The sequence below is a fragment of the Eschrichtius robustus genome, chromosome 12, assembly GCF_028021215.1.
Source record: "Eschrichtius robustus isolate mEscRob2 chromosome 12, mEscRob2.pri, whole genome shotgun sequence".
NCBI classification, from domain to species: Eukaryota; Metazoa; Chordata; class Mammalia; order Artiodactyla; family Eschrichtiidae; genus Eschrichtius; species Eschrichtius robustus.
The window spans coordinates 107,319,415-107,342,495 of NC_090835.1; the positions used below are offsets into that span (position 1 = coordinate 107,319,415).

At 40.5% G+C, this 23,081-nt stretch overlaps 1 protein-coding gene across 3 annotated transcripts in view; it reads left to right on the forward strand.

Moving 5' to 3' along the window:
• The window catches only part of GMDS (GDP-mannose 4,6-dehydratase), a 486,657-nt gene that overhangs the window by 107,239 nt on the left and 356,337 nt on the right, over positions 1-23,081 (forward strand). For all 3 annotated transcript variants that reach the window (XM_068557602.1, XM_068557604.1, XM_068557605.1), the window contains exon 4: positions 699-808. In XM_068557602.1, coding sequence (XP_068413703.1) covers positions 699-808 — 110 coding nt within the window. The remainder of the gene's footprint in view (positions 1-698; positions 809-23,081) is intronic.

Sequence of the window (23,081 nt, forward strand, 5' to 3'; positions counted from 1 at the left end):
CAATGTGTGACATATTTTGTTCGAGGGTATACGCATTATTTCCAGATTTTCCTTGTCTGAATCTCATTCTCATGTGACATGTCTTACAGCCACCGGGGCGCCATAAGATACGCTGATTGTGTAACATCTGTCATGATACTATGTTTTTTTAAAAAGCTCATCTGAGTTTTTACAAATCCTTTATAGACATAGCAACAAATGGGAATCTCTTTCTACTATTTAGTTTCTTTACAGATGACAGTTACAGACTGCTACTCCAGAACCAATCTGGTTTTCAGAATTTCAGAATATACATTTCAGTTTTGCTATGTTAAAAAATTGGGCCGGGGCTTCCCTGGTGGCGCAGTGGTTGAGAGTCTGCCTGCCAATGCAGGGGACACGGGTTCGAGCCCTGGTCTGGGAGGATCCCACATGCCGCGGAGCAACTAGGCCCGTGAGCCACAATTACTGAGCCTGCGCGTCTGGAGCTTGTGCTCCGCAACAAGAGAGGCCGCGATAGTGAGAGGCCCGCGCACCGTGATGAAGAGTGGCCCCCACTTGCCGCAATTAGAGAAAGCCCTCGCACAGAAACGAAGACCCAACACAGCCATAAATAAATAAATAAAACTAAATTAAATTAAATTAAAAAAAAAAATTAAAAAAAAAAATGGGCCTACATTGTTTCCTTCTATCTAATGGTATGCGTTTCAATCCTAAAGACATGAAACTGCACTATGGTGACCTCACCGACAGTACCTGCCTCGTAAAGATCATCAATGAAGTGAAGCCGACCGAGATCTACAACCTCGGAGCCCAGAGCCACGTCAAGGTGAGCCGTTTTTCTTGCCATGATTTCTCTGGCTGTGTTCCTGAGTTCTGTATTTTACTTTTGTCCGTTGCTTCTTAACACAATACGACAACCACTAATCCTAGTCCTCAAGTTTGATTCTTGGTATTAGTTTGGGTATTAATGAGTCCTTATAGAAATGCTAATACATTTTTTTAAAAGTGTATTTTCTGTTATTGGACAATGTAATAAAATCTTACTGCCGACATTAGAGTAAAAGTATTTATTTATTTGGGGTTGATCTTACAGCCACAAACCTCACTTGGATGTATTTTCTGCCATTTCAACTCACATTGTGAACGAAGTGTTTGGTTCAAATGTTGGAAAATTAAGTCAATAAAACTTCTATTTTAATATTAATTTTTGGTAGTGATGATATTACTGGCTGAGAAAGTAGTATTTTTGAGTGCCAATATGTCAAAATTAGTGGAATTAACTTTTTCTTGTGAGTAGTAAAAATTATTGGAAGAAAAACTCTTCGTAGCCTCTTGCCTCCTCAGTATGACACAGCTCATGTTGATTTCTTTCCCTTTATTCAGACAGATTCTCTGGTGGTCTATCTACCTCTCCTTAGTTTTTCTTTCTAGAACAAATTGCAGTAAACCTGAGAAGCCAATCCCCAGGGTTCTGGCAATCTGCTTAATTCAAGTTTTTGTTGCTGTATTATAGTGCTAACTTAGTGAGTGAACTGAAGCCAGGGATGATATGAGTTCTATTTAGATACTTATTCAATCAGGATAGTTAGTGGAGCATAGAAATAAAAGCAAATGACTCTAAGTTAAAACAGCACCTGCCCCCCGCCACCAAAAAAAAGGAACAGAAAATCTAGCAGCATTTTTTGCTGTTTAATGAGTGAATTCAGCACTCTTACTGCAGAAAGTATTTGAGGTGATTGGCTATTTCTCCACATCTCCAACTTTGAGTGGAATGGAAGCGATATGCCTGCTTTATATCTCTGCTAGTTTAAGGGAGAAATTATAAACTAGATCAAATGAAACCAAAGGTAGAACATAGTAAGAGAAGCAAGTGGAAAGGTCAGTCTTACAATTGATACCAAATTTAAAATTTGAGCGTAAACCCTCACAGTACATTTTTCTCTAAGATGGTAACCTTGGAGGATGACGACAGATCAGCCAATAATGATACTTCTTATCTGTCTCTGCTGTCTCGGAAGGTAATTTTTTCCTTTCTTAATCTCCGATGATTCTGTTCTGTATCCAAGCTTAAGCTTTGGGCTGCGGAAGGCGTCAGGGGCTTTAGGTTAGAAAAATAGGGCTATTTTTCTAAGTGATTCTAAATGTATTTTCCATCTGAAAGGGTATTTCCTGCATGCCATGCCTTGAGCAGCTGTCCCCCCTTTCATATAGCGAAGCAATAACTGTCACTCCAGGCGTGAAGACTTTATCCTGGGCTGAGGCAGTTAGCCCATCTTCCACGTTCTAATTTATCTAGCTGCTTCTTGGTATCTCCAGGCAAAACAGAATGTTTTGGAATGAGTGCTCTGTTACTCAGTTTCCTTTAGATTAAGACGTTTCCTTTGTGATGGTAGATAGTTTATCGCCTCTAGAAGTCCTATACCGGCATGGTGGGAAGATGCAGGAAATTTTATAAAGATTTATGTATAGAAGGCCTTCCCCTGTCATGGTAGCATTAAATGAGTCAGTCTTCTCCTTTTTCCAAAACGTTTTGTAGTTCGAAAAGTCTGATATGCTTTCCGTACACAAAGTGGTGCTGAGTGTGTCTGGTTGTTACCCTAGGGTGACTCTGTACCGTGCGTACAGAAAGCACAGGAGGTTGAGCCGATTCCTCCTAAGTGGCTCTGTATGTGAAGTTTACCTGGTTTTATTGTGTTTTGCCTGCTTTGCCTAAAGACCTGTTAATTGGCAGAAATGGTGCTTAATCGAAGATGAATTTTGGCTCGTAAGATAGTTTAGCCCTTCAACGATATTTGCGTGCATGGTGGAGTGGAGGACCCAGGGATGCGTGAAACCCACCTCTGTCATGGAGGGACTCCTTTCCCAGGGGTGACAGAGGCTGGCGCTGATGTCTTTGGGTCTTTAGAGATGGGGTGAGAGAACTTCACTCCCACGAGATCGTGCATGGTGTCAAGGAGTAGGTTCGGGGTGGAAGTTTACAGACGTCGTTAGTGGTAACGGGTAGTTGAAATTGAGGTGACAGTACAAGGCTGAGAGTCAGAAGAGAGAAGACTTGGGATGTGTTTGCAACATGATGAGCGTCCTAGGTTGCTTAGGTCTTGCTTAGGTCCTAAGCAAGAAGTCTGGTGGGAGAAATGGGAGGTGGGCAGGTAGGGAGGTGGGCTGTGTTTGGGCAGTCTCTACGTGTTTCTTTTTCAATTAGCCATTTTTTTAATTGAAGTAGTTAATTTACAATGTTGTGTTAGTTTCAGGTGTACAGCAAAGTGATTCAATTGTATATATATTCTTTTTCAGATTCTTTTCCATTATAGGTTACTGTAAGACATATGGTTCCCTGTGCTATACAGCAGTTTCTTGCTGTTTTATCTATTTTATATATAGTAGTGTGTGTATGTTAATCCGTAACTCCTAATTTATCTTTCCCCCTGCCGCCCTGCTATCCCCTTTGGTAGCCATAAATTTGTTTTCTGTGTCTGTGAGTCTATTTTTTTGTAAATAAGTATATTTGTATCATTTTTTTTTAGATTCCACATATAAATGATATCATATGATATTTGTCTTTGTCTGGCCATCTTCACTTAATATGATAATCCCTAGGACCATCCATGTTGCTGCAGATGGCATTATTTCTCTCTTTTTTATGGCTAAGTAATATTCCATTATATATATGTACCACATCTTCGTTATCCATTTATCTGTCGATGGACACTTAGGTTGATTCCATGTCTTGACTATTGTAAATAGTGCTGCAATGAACATCGGGGTGCATGTATCTTTTCAAATTAGAGTTTTTGTCTTTTCCGGATATATGCCCAGGAGTGGGATTGCTGGATCACGTGATAACCCTCTTTTTAGTTTTTAAGGAACCTCCATACTGTCCTCCATAGTGGCTGCACCAGTTTACATTCCCATGACAGTGTACGAGGGTTCCTTTTTCTCCACACCCTCTCCAGCATTTATTATTTGTAGACTTTTTGATGATGGCCATTCTGACTGGTGTTTGCGTCTCTAATAATTAGTGATGTTTAGCATCTTTTGCTCAGTGGGATTCTTCCAGCTCTGTTCTTCTTTCTCAAGATTGCTGTGGCTATTCGGAGTCTTTTGTGTTTCCATACAGATTAAAAAAAATATTTTCCAGTTCTGTGAAAAATGCCATTGGTAATTTGATAGGGATTGCATTGAATGTGTAGATTGCCTTGGGTAGTATAGCCATTTTGACAATATTGATTCTTCCAATCCAAGAACATATCTTTCCATTTGTTTGTGTCATCTTCGGTTTCTTTCATCACTATCGTATAGTTCTCAGCGTACAGGTCTTTTGCCTCCTTAGGTAGGTTCATTCCTAGGTATTTTTTTGGTGTGATAGTAAATGGGATTATTTCCTTAATTTCTCTTTCTGATCTTTCATTGTTAGTGTATAGAAATGCAACAGATTTCTGTGTATTAATTTTGTATCCAGCAACTTCACTGAATTCATTGACAAGCTCTAGTAGTTTTCCGGTAGCATCTTTAGGATTTTCTATGTATAGCATCATGACATCTGCAGACAGTGATAGTTTTACTTGTTCCTTTCCAATTTGGATTCCTTTTATTTCTTTTTCTTCTTTGATTGCTGTGGCTTATGGGACTTACGCTGAATGCAAGTGGTGAGAGTGGGCATCCTGGTCTTGTTTTTGAACAGGAGACAAATAGATTCAGAGGTGAGTCTACAGGTGGGGCTTCAGAAGAGTAGGAAGTTGTTGGGTGAAGGCGGTGGCAGTCGAAGTGGGCATGAGGAGGATGGAACAGGAGGCCTGTAGGGCTGACCCTCTGCCGACAAGATACGGGGCTGGGGAGGAAGGGAAGCACTGCTCCAGGGCACTGGGGCCGGATGACTGATGGTCCCGGTGCTGGAAGCAGGCGTCCGAGGAGGGACTGCTGAGCTGGGGGGTGCGTGAGAGGCTCCCTCTTGGACTCGTCCTACCAGCGGTACTTGAAGGACATTCAGGTAATGCAGGTCAAAGGCAATTTAAAGTATGCTGTGAGGTTTGAGAGAGATTTGGAGCTCAGTCCTGGGAGTTCTTGAGAGGCCGAAGCCAAGGCAGCAGAATGAAACAGAGGAGTGGATGAAGATGGAGCCTTGGGGCCTGGGAGCATTTGTGGGGGGAGTCATGGGTGGCAGGGAGGTAGGGTCAAAGAGGCAGGAGGGTGGAATTGTGTGAGGGAGCCAACAGACCAGGCGGTTCAGGCAGGAGGTGGTGTCTGCCCCGCTAGGGCTTCAGATGAGTGTGCAGGAGTGAGGAGCAAGCAGTCGTCGTGGCCTTTGTGGTTAGGGTAGGGATGATTTGGGGCTTTTAGGAAGAGCATTTTAGTGATGCGTTAGAGGAATTATCCGGAAGGCGGGGGGGGGGGGCGTAGAAGTCAAGGGTTATGAAGGGTTGTAAATTGAGTGGGTTCTTTTCTAGAAAAGTCCTGCCTTGCCCAGCAACCTGTCTGATTTGTGAGGTCTTCCTTTTCCAGGATGTGTCCAGGTGATGCTGACCCTGATCTGGGGGCTTCAGTTTGAGAACCGCTGTGCTAATGTTTCTGGTTTCTTGGTTTATCTGTGTAATATGCGCCTTAAATGCATTCTTCCTTCAATGCATCAGCTTATGAATTTGGTATAAATTCCTTGCCAGCTAATGACTATGTGAGCTTGTAAAGCTGAGAGTGGAAAGAATCTAAGAAGAATCTGATACATGTTTATACCAAAATTCTCCACATTCAGAAATCTTTTTCCGAGCAGCGTGTAGTCAGTGAGAACGTGTACTTCCCGGGTACTCCTAGTGCTTTGGAGGAACAGTATGAGTGCAAGCCACTGTCAGAATGTCTTTGGAAAGCCCGTGTTCCATGCCCCTCTTCCTTGTGTGATCTAATGTCAGATGGATTCTTAGTGGGGGAAAGAGTGGGTGTGGGGAGGGGCTGGCTGGGAAGGACAGCGGGTGACAACAGACTGCGGCTGGCTGGGGGGACGTTGCTGTGCCCCCGCCCACCCCTCCACAGCTCTGTGTGTTGGCCTTCAGCTGCCTACCTGTTCTCCTAGCAGCTTGTTAGGGGGTTAGGATGGAAAACACGTATTTTGTTCCTTCTAATTAATTTCTCTGTATTAATCAGCTTTGTAGGATTTATTGTATTCATAGACAGTAGTTTTTAAACAAAAGTTCTTTCTGACAGTGGAATGTTTGTAAGAAGTTAATTAAAATATGTTTCTTCTTATTTGGTTTGGAGCTCTTTTGAAAGAAAGCTCTAATATTAGCACACGTTGCATTTCATTTTGAATCCGTGACTTCTAGACCGGGCATTGTTTGTGTTGGCCTCTCTTTGTGCAGAATAGAGTCTTCTATCACTCTCACTTCCAGTTAATTTGATGTGGGCTATGGTATGCTAAAAGTAAGGAAAATAAAATAATAGGAAGTTGGTCTGGTTTCCTGTAGGAAACCAATGAAGATGAAATTGGTTCTTGGAATAAAACCACAGCAGTCTGGGAAATACTGACTGGAGACATTTTTCTGAATCATAAACAGAAAAATTATGACTCATGAAGTGTAGGTCATTGAGAGGCTGATTTGATCTTATGTAGGGGAAAGTGAGAGACGACTGAAATGTACTAGTTATTAAAAGTAGTTAAACCTAGCGTGGTGATATCACCCAAGTAGGAACAAATTATCCAATATACATAGTCCTGCCCATTTTGATGAGGAAATGTTTTAGGAGCCTGCTTTATTGTTCTTTTAAAATTTTTACTGTGTAAATAATATTTTTCATTAATTTCTGTCCTAAATTTCTTATCTGTTCAACATTCATTACTGTCATGACTTTGGAGTTTTCCACCATTCCTCACAGCTTCTTTGATAATCATACTTCATTCTTGAAGTCATACTGTTGGACGAGATCTGTCTACAGGAAATCTAGCCCAGTATGACCCTTTGGTCTCACAATGTCGTGTTGGAATTGCCTTTATTATTTTTTTAAAATGAATCATGAAATGTTAGAGCTAAAAGGAACTTTAGAAATAATTTAATATGATTTTCATTTTATAAGTGAAGTTACCTGCTGCTCAAAGTCACACATTTGGTTACTGGCCAATCCAGGATCAAAACTCAGATCTTGGTATTCGATAACTTATTTTAAAGACCATCAAAGAAAATGATGATCTCCATTAGTAATAATTCTAATGTAAAATAGTCCTCACCTTAAGAGCTTTCCCCACATACCTAAGTTTCTTCTTAAGCTTTTTTTTTCCTGTGTCTTCTGTGGAGACAGAAAGTCATTTGCTCTTCTTTGTTTAGTTTTGAGAACTATTTTCAAATCCCTTCTCAGTGTTCAAGACCGTTATTAAGTCTTTCTTTGACTTTCTCTTATTCAAACTGAATAACTCCCTCCGTGTCATTTGTTTTCTGACTCTTGAATTATCTTTATCATCTCCCTTTCGACTCTCTGTCGGTCATTTGTTTGATTTTGTCTCATGACAGCCAGGAGGCCTACGTGCCCAGAAGGTACCCGGGGCAGGCGGCGTGCGGGGCAGGATTTCCTTGTCCAGCTGTGCGGGACCGGCCAGCAGATCTGAGTATGGGAGCGAAGGGGCCGAGTCTGATTGTCTTCCTGGTGGGACTTCCAGCCCGGGAAGCAGGGCAGGAAGCGGAGCTGGTTGTGAGCCAAGAGGCTGGCGGGGTGGCCCGGCCGCGCCTCAGCATCCGGGAGACAGAGAAGCCAGTGCAGGGAGTGAAGCTGGGAAAGGAACGGGGCCCCGGCGAGGGCACCGCGCAGTTTCATCTCCTGAGAGACAGAAGTGCCCTCTCCAGTGGCTTTTTCCTGGCTGCTGCTAGCCCCCCCGCCATTTGTCTCCTATTTATGGGGAGGAAGCCCACACCTCCTGGGGCTGCTCTAACCCAGGGGGTGACGGGGTGCCCTGGGAGGACTGCGTTTACGGGGCAGGGCAGGTGCCTGGGGGGACGTGCGCTTCGCGCCTGACTCACCCACTTCCGGAACAGAGCAGGAGCACCCGTGTGGCCTTCGCTGTGCAGGTGCAGGAGGGTCGGGGCCCACAGACAGCACGGAGGACTGTTCTCCTGGGCCTCGCTCCCCCGTGTATTCATTGCGGAGCCTGGCGAGCCGGCAGGGAGTGTGAGGAGAGCAGGGCAGTGAGGAGGGGCCAGGGGCATCATTCTCGCCGTCGGGGAGGGGCTGTCAGGGCGACCTTAGGCTGGGTCAGGCCCAGCCCGTCCCGCCTGGCTGCACCGGAGCCTGTCGTGCCCCGTGCACTCCATGCGGCAGCTCACGCGTGCAAACTGCTGTGTGGAGAGCTTCAGAGCAGAAGCCTGTGTCCTGGGGCCAGAGGGAAGGAGGTGTCCGTGGGCACTGGAGCGCAGGCAGGACTTCCCACGTCAGGATGCCCAGAACGCAGGCCCAGGCCCAGCCCAGAGCCCAGGCCCCGTGCTGCTGGCTGCAGATCGCGTCACCTGCAGGCCCCATTCTTCACCTGTGAAACGGGCGGGCACCTTGTCTTGCGGGTCCCAGGACACGCTGCTCCCTATGGGCCTCTGCACTTGCTTCCGTGCTGCTGCTCTGCCCTCCATATTCATGGCCTTGGTCCCTAACTGCTCCCTGCCTGTGCTCAGGTGTCAGCCCCTCGGGAAGGCCCTCCCGCCGTCCTGTGCGCAGGAGCCACCCTCCTGGGGAGGGGCCGGTGCAGCCCGAGGGCGGCGGTGCTGCGGGGGGGTCGGGGGGGGGCGCACGCGGGCTGCTCTGCCTTCTGATCCGGGTGCTCTCCGCTCCTCGCTGAGGCTGACGGAGGCCACGGTGGCAGCGGGCGGCTGCAGGGCACCGTCGCTGCTGCCCGTGGGCGCCTGCCCTTTGCCACCCTGCTGCTGGGAACTCTGTGCAAGAAGGTCTTCCCCATTCAGATGTCCTTAGTTCCTGCCGCTGAAATGTTCACCTGTCATGACACATCATGAAGAGAAAAGCGATGTTTCAGACCCTTGTTTTTTACTAAATGGGCCACAGAATTCTGAGGTGGAAGAGGTCCATGAGCCTGCCCAGCCCCTGTTTCACAAAGGGCTGCCCAGAACCTGCGTTTGGTGACGGGGGAGGCCAGACGGGGACCTTGTCAGACGCTGCCTTGTGCTTGTCAGAGGGCTGCTCCGAGGAGACCAGGGCGGGGCGGGGCGGGCAGCGCAGGACCCTGGTGGGCCCAGGCTCACCTCTCTTGTCACTCCCGCCGCTGACCACACTGCAGGAGGTCTGAGTTAAGAGCTTTGTGTTTTCTTTCCGGCGGGACCCGGTTAAGACGAACCCAGAGGAGCAGTGTTTGTGTAGCTAGAAGGTCCCCGAATCCAACCCCGCAGGGTGTGATGGTAGCCTGTCAGTGACGCTAAAACAAAATCCACAGGACTAACTCCTCCGGGATAACCACAGTCTTTTTGGTTACGATAGTTCAATTCAATACACAGTTCTGATATCGAGTGCTGTGCTGGTGCGTACGTTGCCCTGAAGGCTATGGGAGACTAAGGACGTTTGCTCCTGTGGAATCAGAAGAACCAATAGCTTGATAACTAGAAAGAGTCATTTGTTCTTATTAGTATACTAAAACAAACAAACAAAAAATTGCCGTATCAGTTTACTGTCAATTAACCTATTTTCTAAGATTGAAAAATAAGTACTTGTTTTAATACTGCAAATACATTTTTGTCCACATTTTAGCATATGCAAATTATAACTCCATGTTGGGTCTCTGAAGATAACTTATTTTGCTTGGTAGATGTGTAAATTGATACAGCCTTATGTATTTTATGAGGTCTAAAATTAATTTTTATATATTCATATGTAATTCTCATATGTGCTTAGAGCAACATAAAATCACTCTAGTGTGTTACCAAATTGTTAACATTGAAGTTGTGAAGGTACCTCCTAGGCAGGAGGGCTTTACTTGGTAAAGAGCAGTGAGTGCGGCTCTTAGAACCCGAGGATGGTTAAGGTGTGTTTGCATGTAGGCCTGACGTCCACGTGGACTGCATACAGGGTGTCTGTTTCTGGAAAGGTGAGCTCCTTGACAGGGGTAGAGGGTTAGGTGAACAGAGCGGTGGCCTGGGTGATGACGGACCCCTGTGCTCCAGTGAAGTTGTGTTTTTCTGCTTTCGTTCTCCAGTCTTCATTTCTTTCTGATGGATCCTGTTGTCCGTCACCTGTGCGGCTCAGTCCCTGTGATATTTAATACATTTGCAAACCTCTTTGGTTTGTTACAAGGTGAAGTTGCAGCACACAGAAAAAGCCTTTTTCACTTTACGATTTAATGTTTGCACTGGTAGTGCACGAACCCCACTAATGTGAATTTGGCTGATGGGTTCCTGTGGTTCTTAGGAAGACACTGAGCGTCTTTATCTTCTATTCGTGAGGGTCGAGCGGGACGGCGCACTGCGGGCGGGTCCCTGTGTGTCGTCGCTCAGATTCTCCTTGGAAGCCTGTTACAGATTTGAGCAATCGAATTCAAATTTAAAGCCACTTAAAAGTCCTTCCTACTCCATTAAGAATTTATATGAGAGAGAACACTGTGAAAGCTCTCCTCTCCTGTTCAAACAGATTGTTCTGTTTTATTAGCTCTAGGTGGTATTGTGATTTTAATAACAGCTAGTAGTGTTTGGAATTTTTCTTATAATTAGTGGACCACACAAAGGTATATTTGTTGGGTTTGGTACTCTTAATTCACTTACAATAGTGACTTGTTTACTAAATAAAATCCAAAGTATTATTTTAGCTTTGCACAATTAAGCCAAAATTAATGCAAATAGCTAAATGTACATGTTTATATTAATATTAATTTCTAGACGTATCTATAAACACAAATAGTAAACTGGTAGTAAGTCAGTGATGGTACTATGAGTGAAACATTTTGTTTTGGACTTTTAGTGATGAATGGAGAACTGTTTTTGGATTCCCAATTAGATTAGAATACATAATTTGCATAAATTAAGAGGTAGACATAAATAATACCTAGTTTAATACCATAGATAATGTATCTGTCCCCCTCCCCCCAAAAAGAAGAGTATGTAAACTTAAGAATTTAAACTTATCTGTTCCTTTAAAACATCACATAGAGCTTGGTATCAAACAAGATTTCTACTTTATCCTTTTAGTACAGATGGAATTTATAGAATTCTCTTTGTTAAAGTTGGATCCTTGAAGTTGGTACGTATAGTAAGATAAAGTGGAACCTTTTCTATTTCAAAGAAATTTAATGTGTAATATCTTTTTTATATATTTCTACTGTAAATCATTAATTGGATACCTTACCAGTGCCAGCAAATAATAAATTGTATGAGGATTTATTTAGTTTAGATTTCCAGTTTTGAAAAATGTCTAGCATCAAAGATTAGTAGGTTTCATTATGATAGCCTGCTAGTAATATTCACATGAAGTATATGTTGTTTAGGGATGTTAATTAAAAAATCATTCATGATGAATTTAAATTTGCTCTCTTTATAAATAAATATGCATAAAGCTTGGTTTGGCTTGTTAAACTATGTTAAGTTTGTCATTAGAATCACTTGGACTGACAGTTCCTTAGAAAATGTTGAATTTTCAATGATGAGCCGAACTTGTATACGGTCATAGTGTCGATGATTAAAATAGGGTGTTTGCTGGGTGGCAAGCGTTGCACTGATAGCAGTCGTGAACTTTCTGTGAATGGCAGGTCGGTGGAGGGGAGCACCCAGGGTGCGCGCTTCATTTTGTTTGCTGTATCAGGGTACAGCCTCTCCCGAGTCCTTTCCCCTCCCACCCCCGTACATCTCATTGGTGCCAGTTATTTTAACAGTAAAAAGTCTTTTAGAAATTAGTAGTGTTGACAAAATAAACCTTTAAGGAGTGTTCTCTAGGACTGTTGACACACCTGATTAGTCCAGATTGGAAATATCAATCTCTGCCTTTACCAAGTAGATTAATGATTAATTATTGTTCAGCGGTTTTAGCAGAGGAAAGAGGAAAGGTTTTCTGTGTTTTTTTTTGGTTTGTTTTGCTTAAGGTTCCTATATGGCTCACCCCGGAGTGTTTTTCTTGTTTGTGTGCTTTTTTGACGCTGACATTTGTCGGCACAGTTCAGCGTAATCCACACCACAGGGAAGGCTGAGGGCTCCAGGGTTCTGACACGTTTCTCTGTCTTCCCTAGAAGGGCAGCATTTGGGCGTTTGACAGAGACTAGGTGATTATCAAACCGCAGTATTTGAGTTTTTGGTAGTTTAAATAATGTGAGTAGATATATTTTTTTAATCTAGTTTCTTTACATTTACTTTATATTAAATATTATGAAAGTGATCATTTGATCATATCATTTGGCAAGATATTTAGATTGCAGTTTTGCAAAATTATTTTTATTGTAATTATTTAAGTGACTTACAACTTTAACTTCTTGTTGCCTCTTCTTTTTCAATCATAACTCTGTAGAAGTGGCCATATTCGCTAAAGTTTATCAACAGCAATAATGGACTGTTGGTTTTGGTTTATGTTAAATAACGCATCTTCAGTACTTTTCCGAAAGTTGCTTCACAGAGAAATAAATAGAAATTCCTTCTAAGCTTCCAGGGAAGCTTTTTTGTGGGGAAGCAAATTACTCCAGAAGCTTCCCTTGTCATCTGTCCGGATTCTTTTTGGAACAGGGGGAGTTTCGGGGGGTGGAAGAGCGTTGTGCCCTTTTCTACGTATAGATGGCAGCAGAGCGTTACAGACGGCGGAAGTCAGCCTGGCAGTTAGAACAGAGATGAGTGACAGTGTAAACCGACTTCTATCAGCGTGGCCGCCTGTGTCCTGTAGTTAAACATAAAATAGGAAAGAAAGCCACTGTTGATAACACAAGAGTGTAGGAGAATGAAGAAGGCTGTGAGAAGCTGTAATAGACTGAATTTCTGGACAAATCCCAGGTGGGAAAGCTTAATCTTTGAAGGTATGTCACCCAGTCCCGTAAGATGATAGAAATCAGCTAAGATAATATGCGTGTCAAAATCCAGAGGCGGCAGAGGGCCGGGGGGCGGAGGGGCAAGGGGGAAGCAAAAGAGAAACCGGACACAGTTGCGGCGGCGAGTGATGGCCCGCTGCCTGCAGGCTGTGGGGCTTGGCCTGGACGCCGCCTTCTCACTTAAGCCAGTTACCAGGAGGAAATGTCAGTCCACGAAGCAGGCAAACATTCCATGGGAACATTTGCTCAAATGTCAGCATTTTAGAAAATAGAACTGCGGTCTTTTATGGTCTGGTCCCCACGCTGGATTTGCTATTCAACGTACAAGGACAAAGAGATTCCTTCAGAATGCGTTTGCAATTAACAAGTCATTTAATGTCTTAATTAGCATTCCTAAATAATGACATCATCGCCATAAAAGGTGGCAGTCATCATTATAATTAATACTTAATACGCGTCTGCTTCTGAGGGCCCTTCTGTGGCTGCCCACAGATATCCAAGGGAGTTTTCACGTTTCAGGTTTGAATTTGGTGAGAGCACAGGCATGAGGATCTAATAAAGTAAAACCGTGCTTATTAGAAACGTGAGGGATGGAAGCAGGTTATAGAAGAGCAGTCTGTAGCGTGTCCTGAACTGGAGGATCAGCTCAGCATCTCCTCCCTGGGAGCCTCGTAAGGCTTCTTACTTCCTCGAAGTGATGGTGAGGTTGTTCCGGAAGACGCTCCCCTGCTCCTTGGCTTTTTCCGATCTGCTCTCATGCGCTTTAGTACCGCAGACCAACCTCTGTGTCACAAAACTGATTCCAAAGGTGTGTCTAACCGCTTGCTCAAATGCAGCGCCTGGCAAGTCTCTCTTGTGACAGCAACTTATTTCTCACATAATTATTTTCTTAGTAAATTTGATATCTTAACAGCCCCTTACCTCATTTCTGGGTTCAAAAAATAACACCGAATATAATTTATTTCTCAGACTTCACAAAGGCTTACTTGACTGTAGCTGCTGCACCGCGAGAAGGGCCGGGGCTGCCAGGGCCAGTCCCACCGCTGCACGCCGCCCTGGGCCTCGGTGTCGTTTAACGAGGCGGAAGACATATCCCTGCTGCCGTGGGTTACTTGTCAGTGATGGAGTGGGTCTGCCCTGTCACAGATCAGTAGAAAAGAAGATACATACTTACACGTGTGCTGTTTTTCTGGTTGAAGTCAGCTGTTGTGTTAACTTCAATTTGTCTGCACAGCTAGGTCTGTGTTACTCTCATTTTTTTAGTAGTGTGGGCTGTGTAAGTACAAGAACTAAGAAAGGTTTGAAATAATCCAAATTTGACTTTGATCCTAAACATGTAATTATTTTATAATTTTGTGAGCTTTCAATTTAATTAATTAAACGGCATTTTATAAGACAAACTTTCACCATCGTATAGTTCTTAAAATCAAAGCCTATGTTGTTTGAATTAGTGACAGTTATATATAAATTTCTTCATAAAGCATTATCAAAATATCAATTATATGTGTTTTAGATTTAGAATGAAATATGTATCATTTGTTTTAGGTTGGCATGTGCTGTTTGAAAACAACTTTTAGCCAGAACATAGTATGTTTTGCAGGTGCCTGTATACTTTTTCTTTTATGCTTTTTGTCCCTCTTTGGTCATCATTAGATTTAGACCATGCGCTTTTTCTTAGCGGAAGAGTACCTTGCAGATTATTTATGTGTCCTTTTTCAAAAAAGAGGACAATATTGCAACACCACTTCCTCCAACTGCTTGATTTGAAAGAATCATGTCTAGAGTAGGCAAATTTCACAGAAGGACATTGTTTTCAAACTAATATACTGATTTTCTTCATGTTACATCAGCACATCAGTTTTCCGTGATAAAATGTTGTGACTATTTTACATAAGTAATTAAATGTAGAATAATTTAAAAATTTTCAGTTCGCTTACAACCTTTTAAATGGATTTTAGGAAGGATGCACTTTATAAATAATTTTTAATGCACTTTAAAACTGAGAAACAGATTTTATGTGAGTTATAGAGGTCTTTCAAGATTTTACTGGCATCTTATAACTAATTGTGATTTGTGATGGCTTTACATTTGTAAAATGAATCTTACAAAATCTTAGGCATTTGAAAATTTGTACTATAATATAATGATAGCTTATGTAATGCTTCTCTTGAGTATTTCTTTTTTTTAATTGTGTTACCTTCCGTATAATTAATTAGGTAGCATACTAGTTGATCAGTAAAATACAGTACACTCTATTATTTAGGATTATACTGTCAAAATGTTTGTTCTTTTAATTCTTAGCTTTTCATTCTAACTATGCCCAAATTGTGCTTTAAAAAAATTTGATAAAAATATTTTAAAATATTTAAATATTCTAAAATTATTTGTATGTCAGACAGGAGAGACTATGATCCCAAAGCCTACTTTCTCATGTGACCATTGTTTTTCGTGAAGTATTAATAATCAGCGGAAAATTTAGTTAATTTAATATAAATGCCTGAAGTCCAACTTTGGCCCCAAATTTATCCTTTTAAAAATTCCTTTTTTCTTTTTTACAGGTTGCATCTTTATTTTTGGATTGAACACTTAACGTTCATAATTGTATTGCCCATCGTTTGTATTCCTTGGGGAATGATTCCACATGGATTTGATGTCTCTAGTTCTCTGTCTCTCTCTGCCTGCTTCATTCTCTCGGTTCCCTCTTGAGGATTCTACTTCTCAAGCTGAACATCTTTTATGGTGATGAGTCTTGGTGGTGCAGCTTTATTGGCACAGGGTCCAGAGACTAATCCATAAAACACAGTTTAAAAAGTCTCTAAAGTGTGAAATATTAGCTTGTCATTTTTTCTCAAGTTTTCTCTTTTGACAAGCTTTGTTGAATTTTCTTTTTCTCTTTTTCATATGTGTTCTGCCATCCTAATTCTGAAAGAATTTATAGATATATCATTTGGGAAAAGATGTATTTTAACTGACAACATAAATATCCTGGTTTCGCAGTTATCTGGTCAAAGATTTTAAATCGCAAACCGTGAAAATTCGTTCCTTACAATATAGCATAAATTACATTTAGTGCTTTCAGTAAAAACATTTCAGTAAAATTTTGACACGAACAGTGTCACATTAAAAAAAAAAGAAATCTCAATGTCAGCTCATATGCTCATGAAATATTTAATAGAAACATTGCAGGTTAATTTTATCTTCTTTAATAATAAAATATAAGTTTACAAAGAGTTTTGACTCAGCTTACTCATTGTCTTGCAATTACTAATACAAATGAGAATTTTTAGTGAGATAAGAATTACATTTCTCTGTGTAAAACAACAGCAACGAAGTGCAGAGATTTAATGCTCACCTTTACTTTCAGGGGCACCTCATTTTCTCCACTGCAGTAGATCTTAATTCCAGATGTTAACACACGACATTCGTGTAGTGTTCCAATCACATGTTTGTTTGTTTAATATTAGCTCTGTGACCTGACGCTCTCTGTAGTATCATGATTTCTCAGTTATGCAGATTTTGTTGCTGTTATTGACTTCTTATTTGCAGTCTTCCATCTGTGTTAAAGACATATGTTTTGTTGTCACCTGTCAAATCCCTTATGAATAATCTGTACTTTACTTAAATTGTATTGTGACTTTAGACCTTTATCAACAGAGCTTCATAAAATTAAGTAAGATAGTTTGTTGCGTATACAGATATGTTCATGAAACATCACTATAATGATGAAAATATTGATTGTTGGAACAATTAAGACATTAAGAAAACACATATTTAAATGTGGCTAATGTCTGAAAATTTGTAAGTTGTTTATCTCTTAGAAATTTGTGATAAATCTAAAAGATAACTAAGGATTTCACTATATTGAAAAATTTACAGATATGTATTTATTTAAACCAGTTTTAATTATATAATTATTCTGTGATTTAAGCCTCATTGATCTTATGTGTGTGATCAATATATTGAAATGTAAAGCATTCTGAATACTAGCACAGGGTATTTTTTCTTCATGAGAAGAAATAGAAGGAATTAGACTAGCCAGAGCATTTTTAGTCTTGAAAAGCAAAACTCATGAACCAAAAGTGCAACTTCTCTGGGCCTCAGTTTCCACATCTGTAAAATGGGGGGTGAGGCTTTGGGAAGGAAGGGTTAGGTCAGATGCTCTCTGAGATCTCTTCCACCCTAAAATTCAATGATGATATGATTTGTTTTTGCAGTAGTGTTATGCTTATCAATGTAAATTGTATGTCTTGTCTAATGTAAACGTAAGTGTAATGAAAGCTAAGGATGAAAAGTTCAAACAATCTCTTTTCAAAACCATACTTTTGGGGAAGAATCAGTGGACAGATTTTAGTATAAATGGTTTTCTCAAGAAATATTTGAAATTCTAATCTAGAGTAGACGTCTACCTTTTAAAAAATGTAATGCAGAAGAGTGGAAACTAGATGTTTGAATTGTGGGATAATGAGTTTGTCACATCCGTATTGGCAACTCTACTAAATATACGCTAAGTGGGAGTTTATAATGAGAAATGTAGTGGTTAAATATAGACAATGATTTTAGAAAACAAAAAGTGAAAGTTTAAAAAATATATCTTTAAAAGCCAACATTATAATTTTACTAGCACAGCCTGAATTCATCATCTGGCAGAAAAAAAATAATTAAAAGTTTTAATTTCCAAGATTTTTTTGTTGTTCAATTTTTATTTGGAAAGGAACTGTCATTTATTCCTAGAGTTTATAAACGTCAGAGAAAGATACCTCATACTAATAAAAACACGTCTTTTCCTCTTAGCTGTGATTGTATTTATTGTATTCCCAAGTGAAAGATTCCAACATTATAACTAGCAGAGGTTCAGTTATTTTGAAGTCATCCAGATTCGTTTTCCATTTAGTGACGTTTCATGCGTTCGAGGTGGCAAACTTGTTTTTAGGTTGGTTTTTGAAGCTTACTATCTGTCTTATTAATAATTTAACCCCAATTAGGGCATTCCTAAAATAATTACTCTGAGCTTTTTATAAGTTTCCTTATATGACTTGTGGAAATCTTAAAAGTTTTGTGCAGGGATTGCTGTAAGTGTAACTCAAATAATCATGTAAATACTTTTCCCCACCTTTCTTCTGTGCAATTACTATAAGTATTTAAGAATTTGTTTCTAGTTGAAGTTATAAATTACATACAAATTCTTAGATTGTTCCTTGTCTTTTGCTAGCTGCAATAAAGGCTTTAAAATTTTTAAATAGATTAGTTTCTTTGTGACTAAATTTTCATTATTTGAAGAGCAATTATTAAAATAACTTATGTGTAATTTAAAAAATATCATCCTAGCTTATTTGGTTTTACTAACATAAGAAAATATTTAATCAGCTTTATACAGTGTTTTCTCATCTTTTGGTAGCTTGTTGAAGGTTTTCTTTCTTTTCAAGTTGTGGCACTAATTAGAAAATACTTGAAAATTAATTATGGAGTATAATTATTGGCAACATTGTATCTATTTGACAGTTCTTTTGTTGTCGCCACCCTAGCCATCTAGACCGCTGGCTACCTTCTTATATAACTGGAGGATCTAATTCCTTCATTTTACGTACCGGATAACTGAATCTCAGAGAAATTCAGCTCCTTGCCTTGGGTCCCCCCGCTAGGTTTTGAGGGGCAGAACCAGGGCTAGAGTTAAGGCTTTCTTACTCCTTCTCCAGAGCTATATCTTCTCTACCCATTGCCTTTCACTTGCTTTGTCAAAGTACGACATGGATGGATTGCTTGGAATTCTTTCAAAACCTTTCCTGTGTAATAATGATGGCAGAGATTTCAAGCATTTGTCAGGGGCCACTAATACATGTTGTGACAGCAGTTTAAGGGGGGAGAAGGTGGATTTATTACTAATAAAACATTAAAACTCTGATATTTAAAGCCAAACATAATTTACATTCCATCCACCCCTCACTGCTCTACCTGTCCGTTTTGATTTAAACCCCGCTTCCCTCCCCAGCTGCATCCATCTCCCTCCGGCCACCCCCGTGCCACCACCCTCAGCAGATAGCGGGTGAGGCGGGGGCTAGGGAAGGGCTTTGACTAGAACCATCTGTTTTGCTCGCCCTCAGAAACAATAGGCCAGACGTTATTCTCTGGAGAGTTGTGTGTACACTTACCTATAATAATAAAGTAGGAAGACACAAAATTTTCAGATTCCGAAAGTCCCATGGTCTGGAACAGCCTCTTTTGGACTTCCGGATATTCTTGTAATTCTTTTTGCTCATTTATTACCTTCAACCTGCAAACTTGCATAGTTTATTTTTCCTTTTCCTTTCAAATAGCATTATTTTCTGTGTATTGTGCACAACGTGGTAACATTAAGATGAAACCTGTAAAGTAGATTCATATTGCCCGTCAGTATACGCACAATGTATATCTTTCTTCAGAAACTGTCTTTTTAAAAAAAGACAAAAAACTTATTCTTTGACTCTTAAATATATGGACATTTTAAAATATGAAACCTACAATCACTAACTAAAGTGGTCTCTAGATGTGTGTATACACACAACTAAAGCATACGCGGATGTTGGCTTTTTTGGCAGAATCATGTGACTTGCTTGGGATTTTCATGACATAAGTGTACTTCAGAACTGATATCCATCTGTTTGAATTGGGAACCTCCTTGTTTGACGCAGGTCGAAGATGTTTTTACTGTTCCCAGGCTGGTGAGAATTATTTTTCGCCCTTTCTTTTGCTTAGTCCTGGAAGCAGTGAGCAATACGCGACCTTCATAGCCTGAGAGCCTACTGAAATATTTTCTAGAACTAACCATATGTTGTCCTTAGTGATTTGAATTGCATTTGACCTAGTAATACCTGTCACCCAACTTGTCATTTTCCTTAAAATGGCAAACCATTGATGTAGTGATTTGCACTGCGTCAGTTAACATGAAGATTTTTATTTCTGAGACAGACACAGTGAATATTTCCCCTACTGGGTTGTGCTTAAACTGTGCTCAAGTTTACAAGATTGTTGTGTTTTCTAAAACATAAGGAAATTCTAGTAATAAAAGAAATGAGATATATATGTACATTTATTTGGAAATCATAAAATATACTTTATTTCTCTGTAAAGGTATTACGCTGCTTCAAAACAAGCTGATGTGTATAAACCTTAATTTAGAAAACAAATAGGATTACCACTTTAAACTATAAAATGAAAATTTACTTTATAAAATGATTCATGTGGGGTTCTTTTTAATAGACTTTCTGTGCCACTTCACTAAATACTAAAATCTATATTTTTATCCTGTAAATTAGAGGACAGTTATATAATGTCATAGCTGTATCTCTGATTGATAACAGGGATGAACTCTTTTTATGTAGCCATTAGACATTCTGGTGTTCCTTTCTGTGAAATGCCTTTTCCTATTCTTTGTCCATTTGGTTCTTCTACCATTTTTTTTTTTGCTGATTTATAGGAATTCCTATAAATCTTTTATCAGTTAAATATGTTGCAAATACATTATTCCAGTTTGTCACTTCTGTGCTAACTTTGTGGCGTCCTTCACTGAACATAAATCTTAATTTTCTTAGGTCAGACCTTTTTTTGGGGGTGCTTTATGTGATTTGCTTGAGAAATCCTCTTGTGGATTGCATGCTTTCTCTGATAGGTTCCACAATTGATGGGACTCTTTCAGCTTCTTTGGAAGTTGTCATCCACTATATATTGTTGAAAGGATTCACATACTAGATTGAGTTAGACCAAGTGACCGCCAAGGTTCCTTCCAACTCCACAATTCTAGAATTCCATTCTGTTACAGACAGAGTAAAAATAAAGGGCCATGTAGTCTAAAATACACACCAAATTTGCAAGAAACACGTTGTACTTCATTGAATCCAAGACACCACTGACTTTCAGAGGCATTATTATTTATTTTATGTACCATTGGGAAAGGCTAAGCTTTTCTAACTAAAAACTATGACACAACTCTTTCCTACCACTTAAAATTCTTTTATTTTTTACTTATTGAAAAGTTCATTTAGATGTATTGAGGCATAGGTTCGTGTCGTATTTTACTCTTGTGCACATAGCAAAATCTAAGTGAAATAAAATACGGAATTGTAGACGTTCTTCCTGTGACAGTATCTGCTGAGGTTGATGCCAAATTTGTGGCCCGCTGGGTACTTGAGTTCTTTCCTTTGTACAATGACTTTTGTTTTCATGCTGGGTGAACGTGTGATGCCCGGTGCGGTACACACTGTCTGACGGAGGGTGGTAGCGTGGCCAGGACCAGGTGTGCTTGCGTCAGGGGGCTGACACCGCGGCTGTGCGACGCGGCCCCTGCAAGGTGCAGCCTGGGGTGAAGGGACCTCGGGGTGAAGTGTACTCTGTGCGACGTGTGGCCGTCTGTGCTGCCTTGTAAAGCTGGATGCCAGAGTACAGTGCTTGAGGGAGCATGCCAGCTGGTCCACGGCTTCAGAATTCCAAACCAGGGGAAATGACCAATTGTCTTATTTTTAATGAGAAAATTCCATGCAGAAATCTGTCTTCAGTGTTGGCATAGTTGTGCCTGTACTGTACCTTAGTTGGCTTAACGGACCATGGGATTTTACAGTTAGTCCTTCTTGTCTCGTGTGTGGTGCAGGGGTCTTTGCTGTCGCCTCCCTGACTGGGCATGAGCTCCTCCATGCTTCTGTCGGGACACTCAGCCTTGAGCTGACTGTCTTCACCAGGCTTGTCAGCAACGTCACTGTCTTAAACCCAGATCTGCTTCTTTCGTCCTCGGTGCCTTCGGTGCTAGCTGTCCCCAGACCTCCAAACTCCACCGAGGTGTCTGCCCCTCTTCTTGCATGCCTTACGCTTAAAATGTTGACTATAGCCTTAAATCTGCCCCGTTTTCTCTGAGTGCTTATTTCATTACAGTCCCTTGTAAAATGTGGGTTTAGTAAAGCAGATGGCACCCCAGGGCCACCATCTTCTCTTCTGTGCAGACTAAACTCTTACTTGCTTTGTTGGCCGTTGTACTGTGCTATTGAGTGACAATTAAGATGCCTAAGTTTCTCTCAGATGTTTGGCCCATTAACTGTGTCTCCCTCTGCCCTACTTTTTTTTTTTTTTTATAATGACTTTTTTTTTTTATAATGACTTTTTTTAATAATTACTTTTATAATTTAATATTTGGACCTCTTGGAGGGCTTCAGATTTAAGTTGCCATCATATAGATCTAAGTTAAATTTTTCCAGTCTGTGGTGATTAAACAAATTGAAAGCTTTATTCAGTGTTCAGTATAGCTGCAATCTCTAGCTTTATCACTTTCTAATGCACTCAGTGTGTTTTCCAAGCCTGTGTCCACTTCCCTGACGTGTATGTTGAACAGAACAGACTTGAGCAGAGCCCTTGGTGCGTCCAGCAGGAGGTTCCCCAGAGATGAGTGTCAGTGTTGGCCTTTAGCCCCCTTGGGAGGGTCAGTTAGACAACTTAGAATCTCCCTGTTTTCTCCAAGGGCCTGCCTTTGATTATCCTGTTGACAAGGTATCATGAAGAACTTTATCTAGGCCAGAAGATCGTTGGGAATTAGCACAGGATTGTTTCTTGAGAAATGTCTTCTCCCTTAAGCACTTTTTTTCCCATTATACCAGGTCTTTTAAATTTTTTTAAATAAAATCTTGTTTTTAAGTTACAAAAGCAACAACATCAGAGAAAGTTTGGAAAATCAAAAAAAAAATTATTTAAAATCTTAACACTGGAACCTAGGTTTTACTGCGTTTTTTAAATGTTTTTCTTTCTAGTCTGTTGAATTCCATGGACTCATAATATGCATTCAATTTTGTGTCATTTTTAGAATTAAAATGTTATAAAATAATTCTTTTTAGAATAATAAGCAGCATTTCAATGACTATAATCTTACGTGTCTTTCAATTTGAAGAATCATGCAGAATGACTTTGTAACTTTACATTTATATTGGACATTATAATTAAAGTGCTCTCTCATGCATTTTTCTTATTTGTTTGGATCTTTTCCCTGACTATCTCTAATAGGTACTATTATAGTCGTTAACTACTCCCTCTTGTTAGGGGACTAGTTGAATCTGTCCTGACCAGATGAAACACCTTTGACGTTATGTTTTAAGACAAATCTACGATTTTGTTTTCTCATCATTTTTTC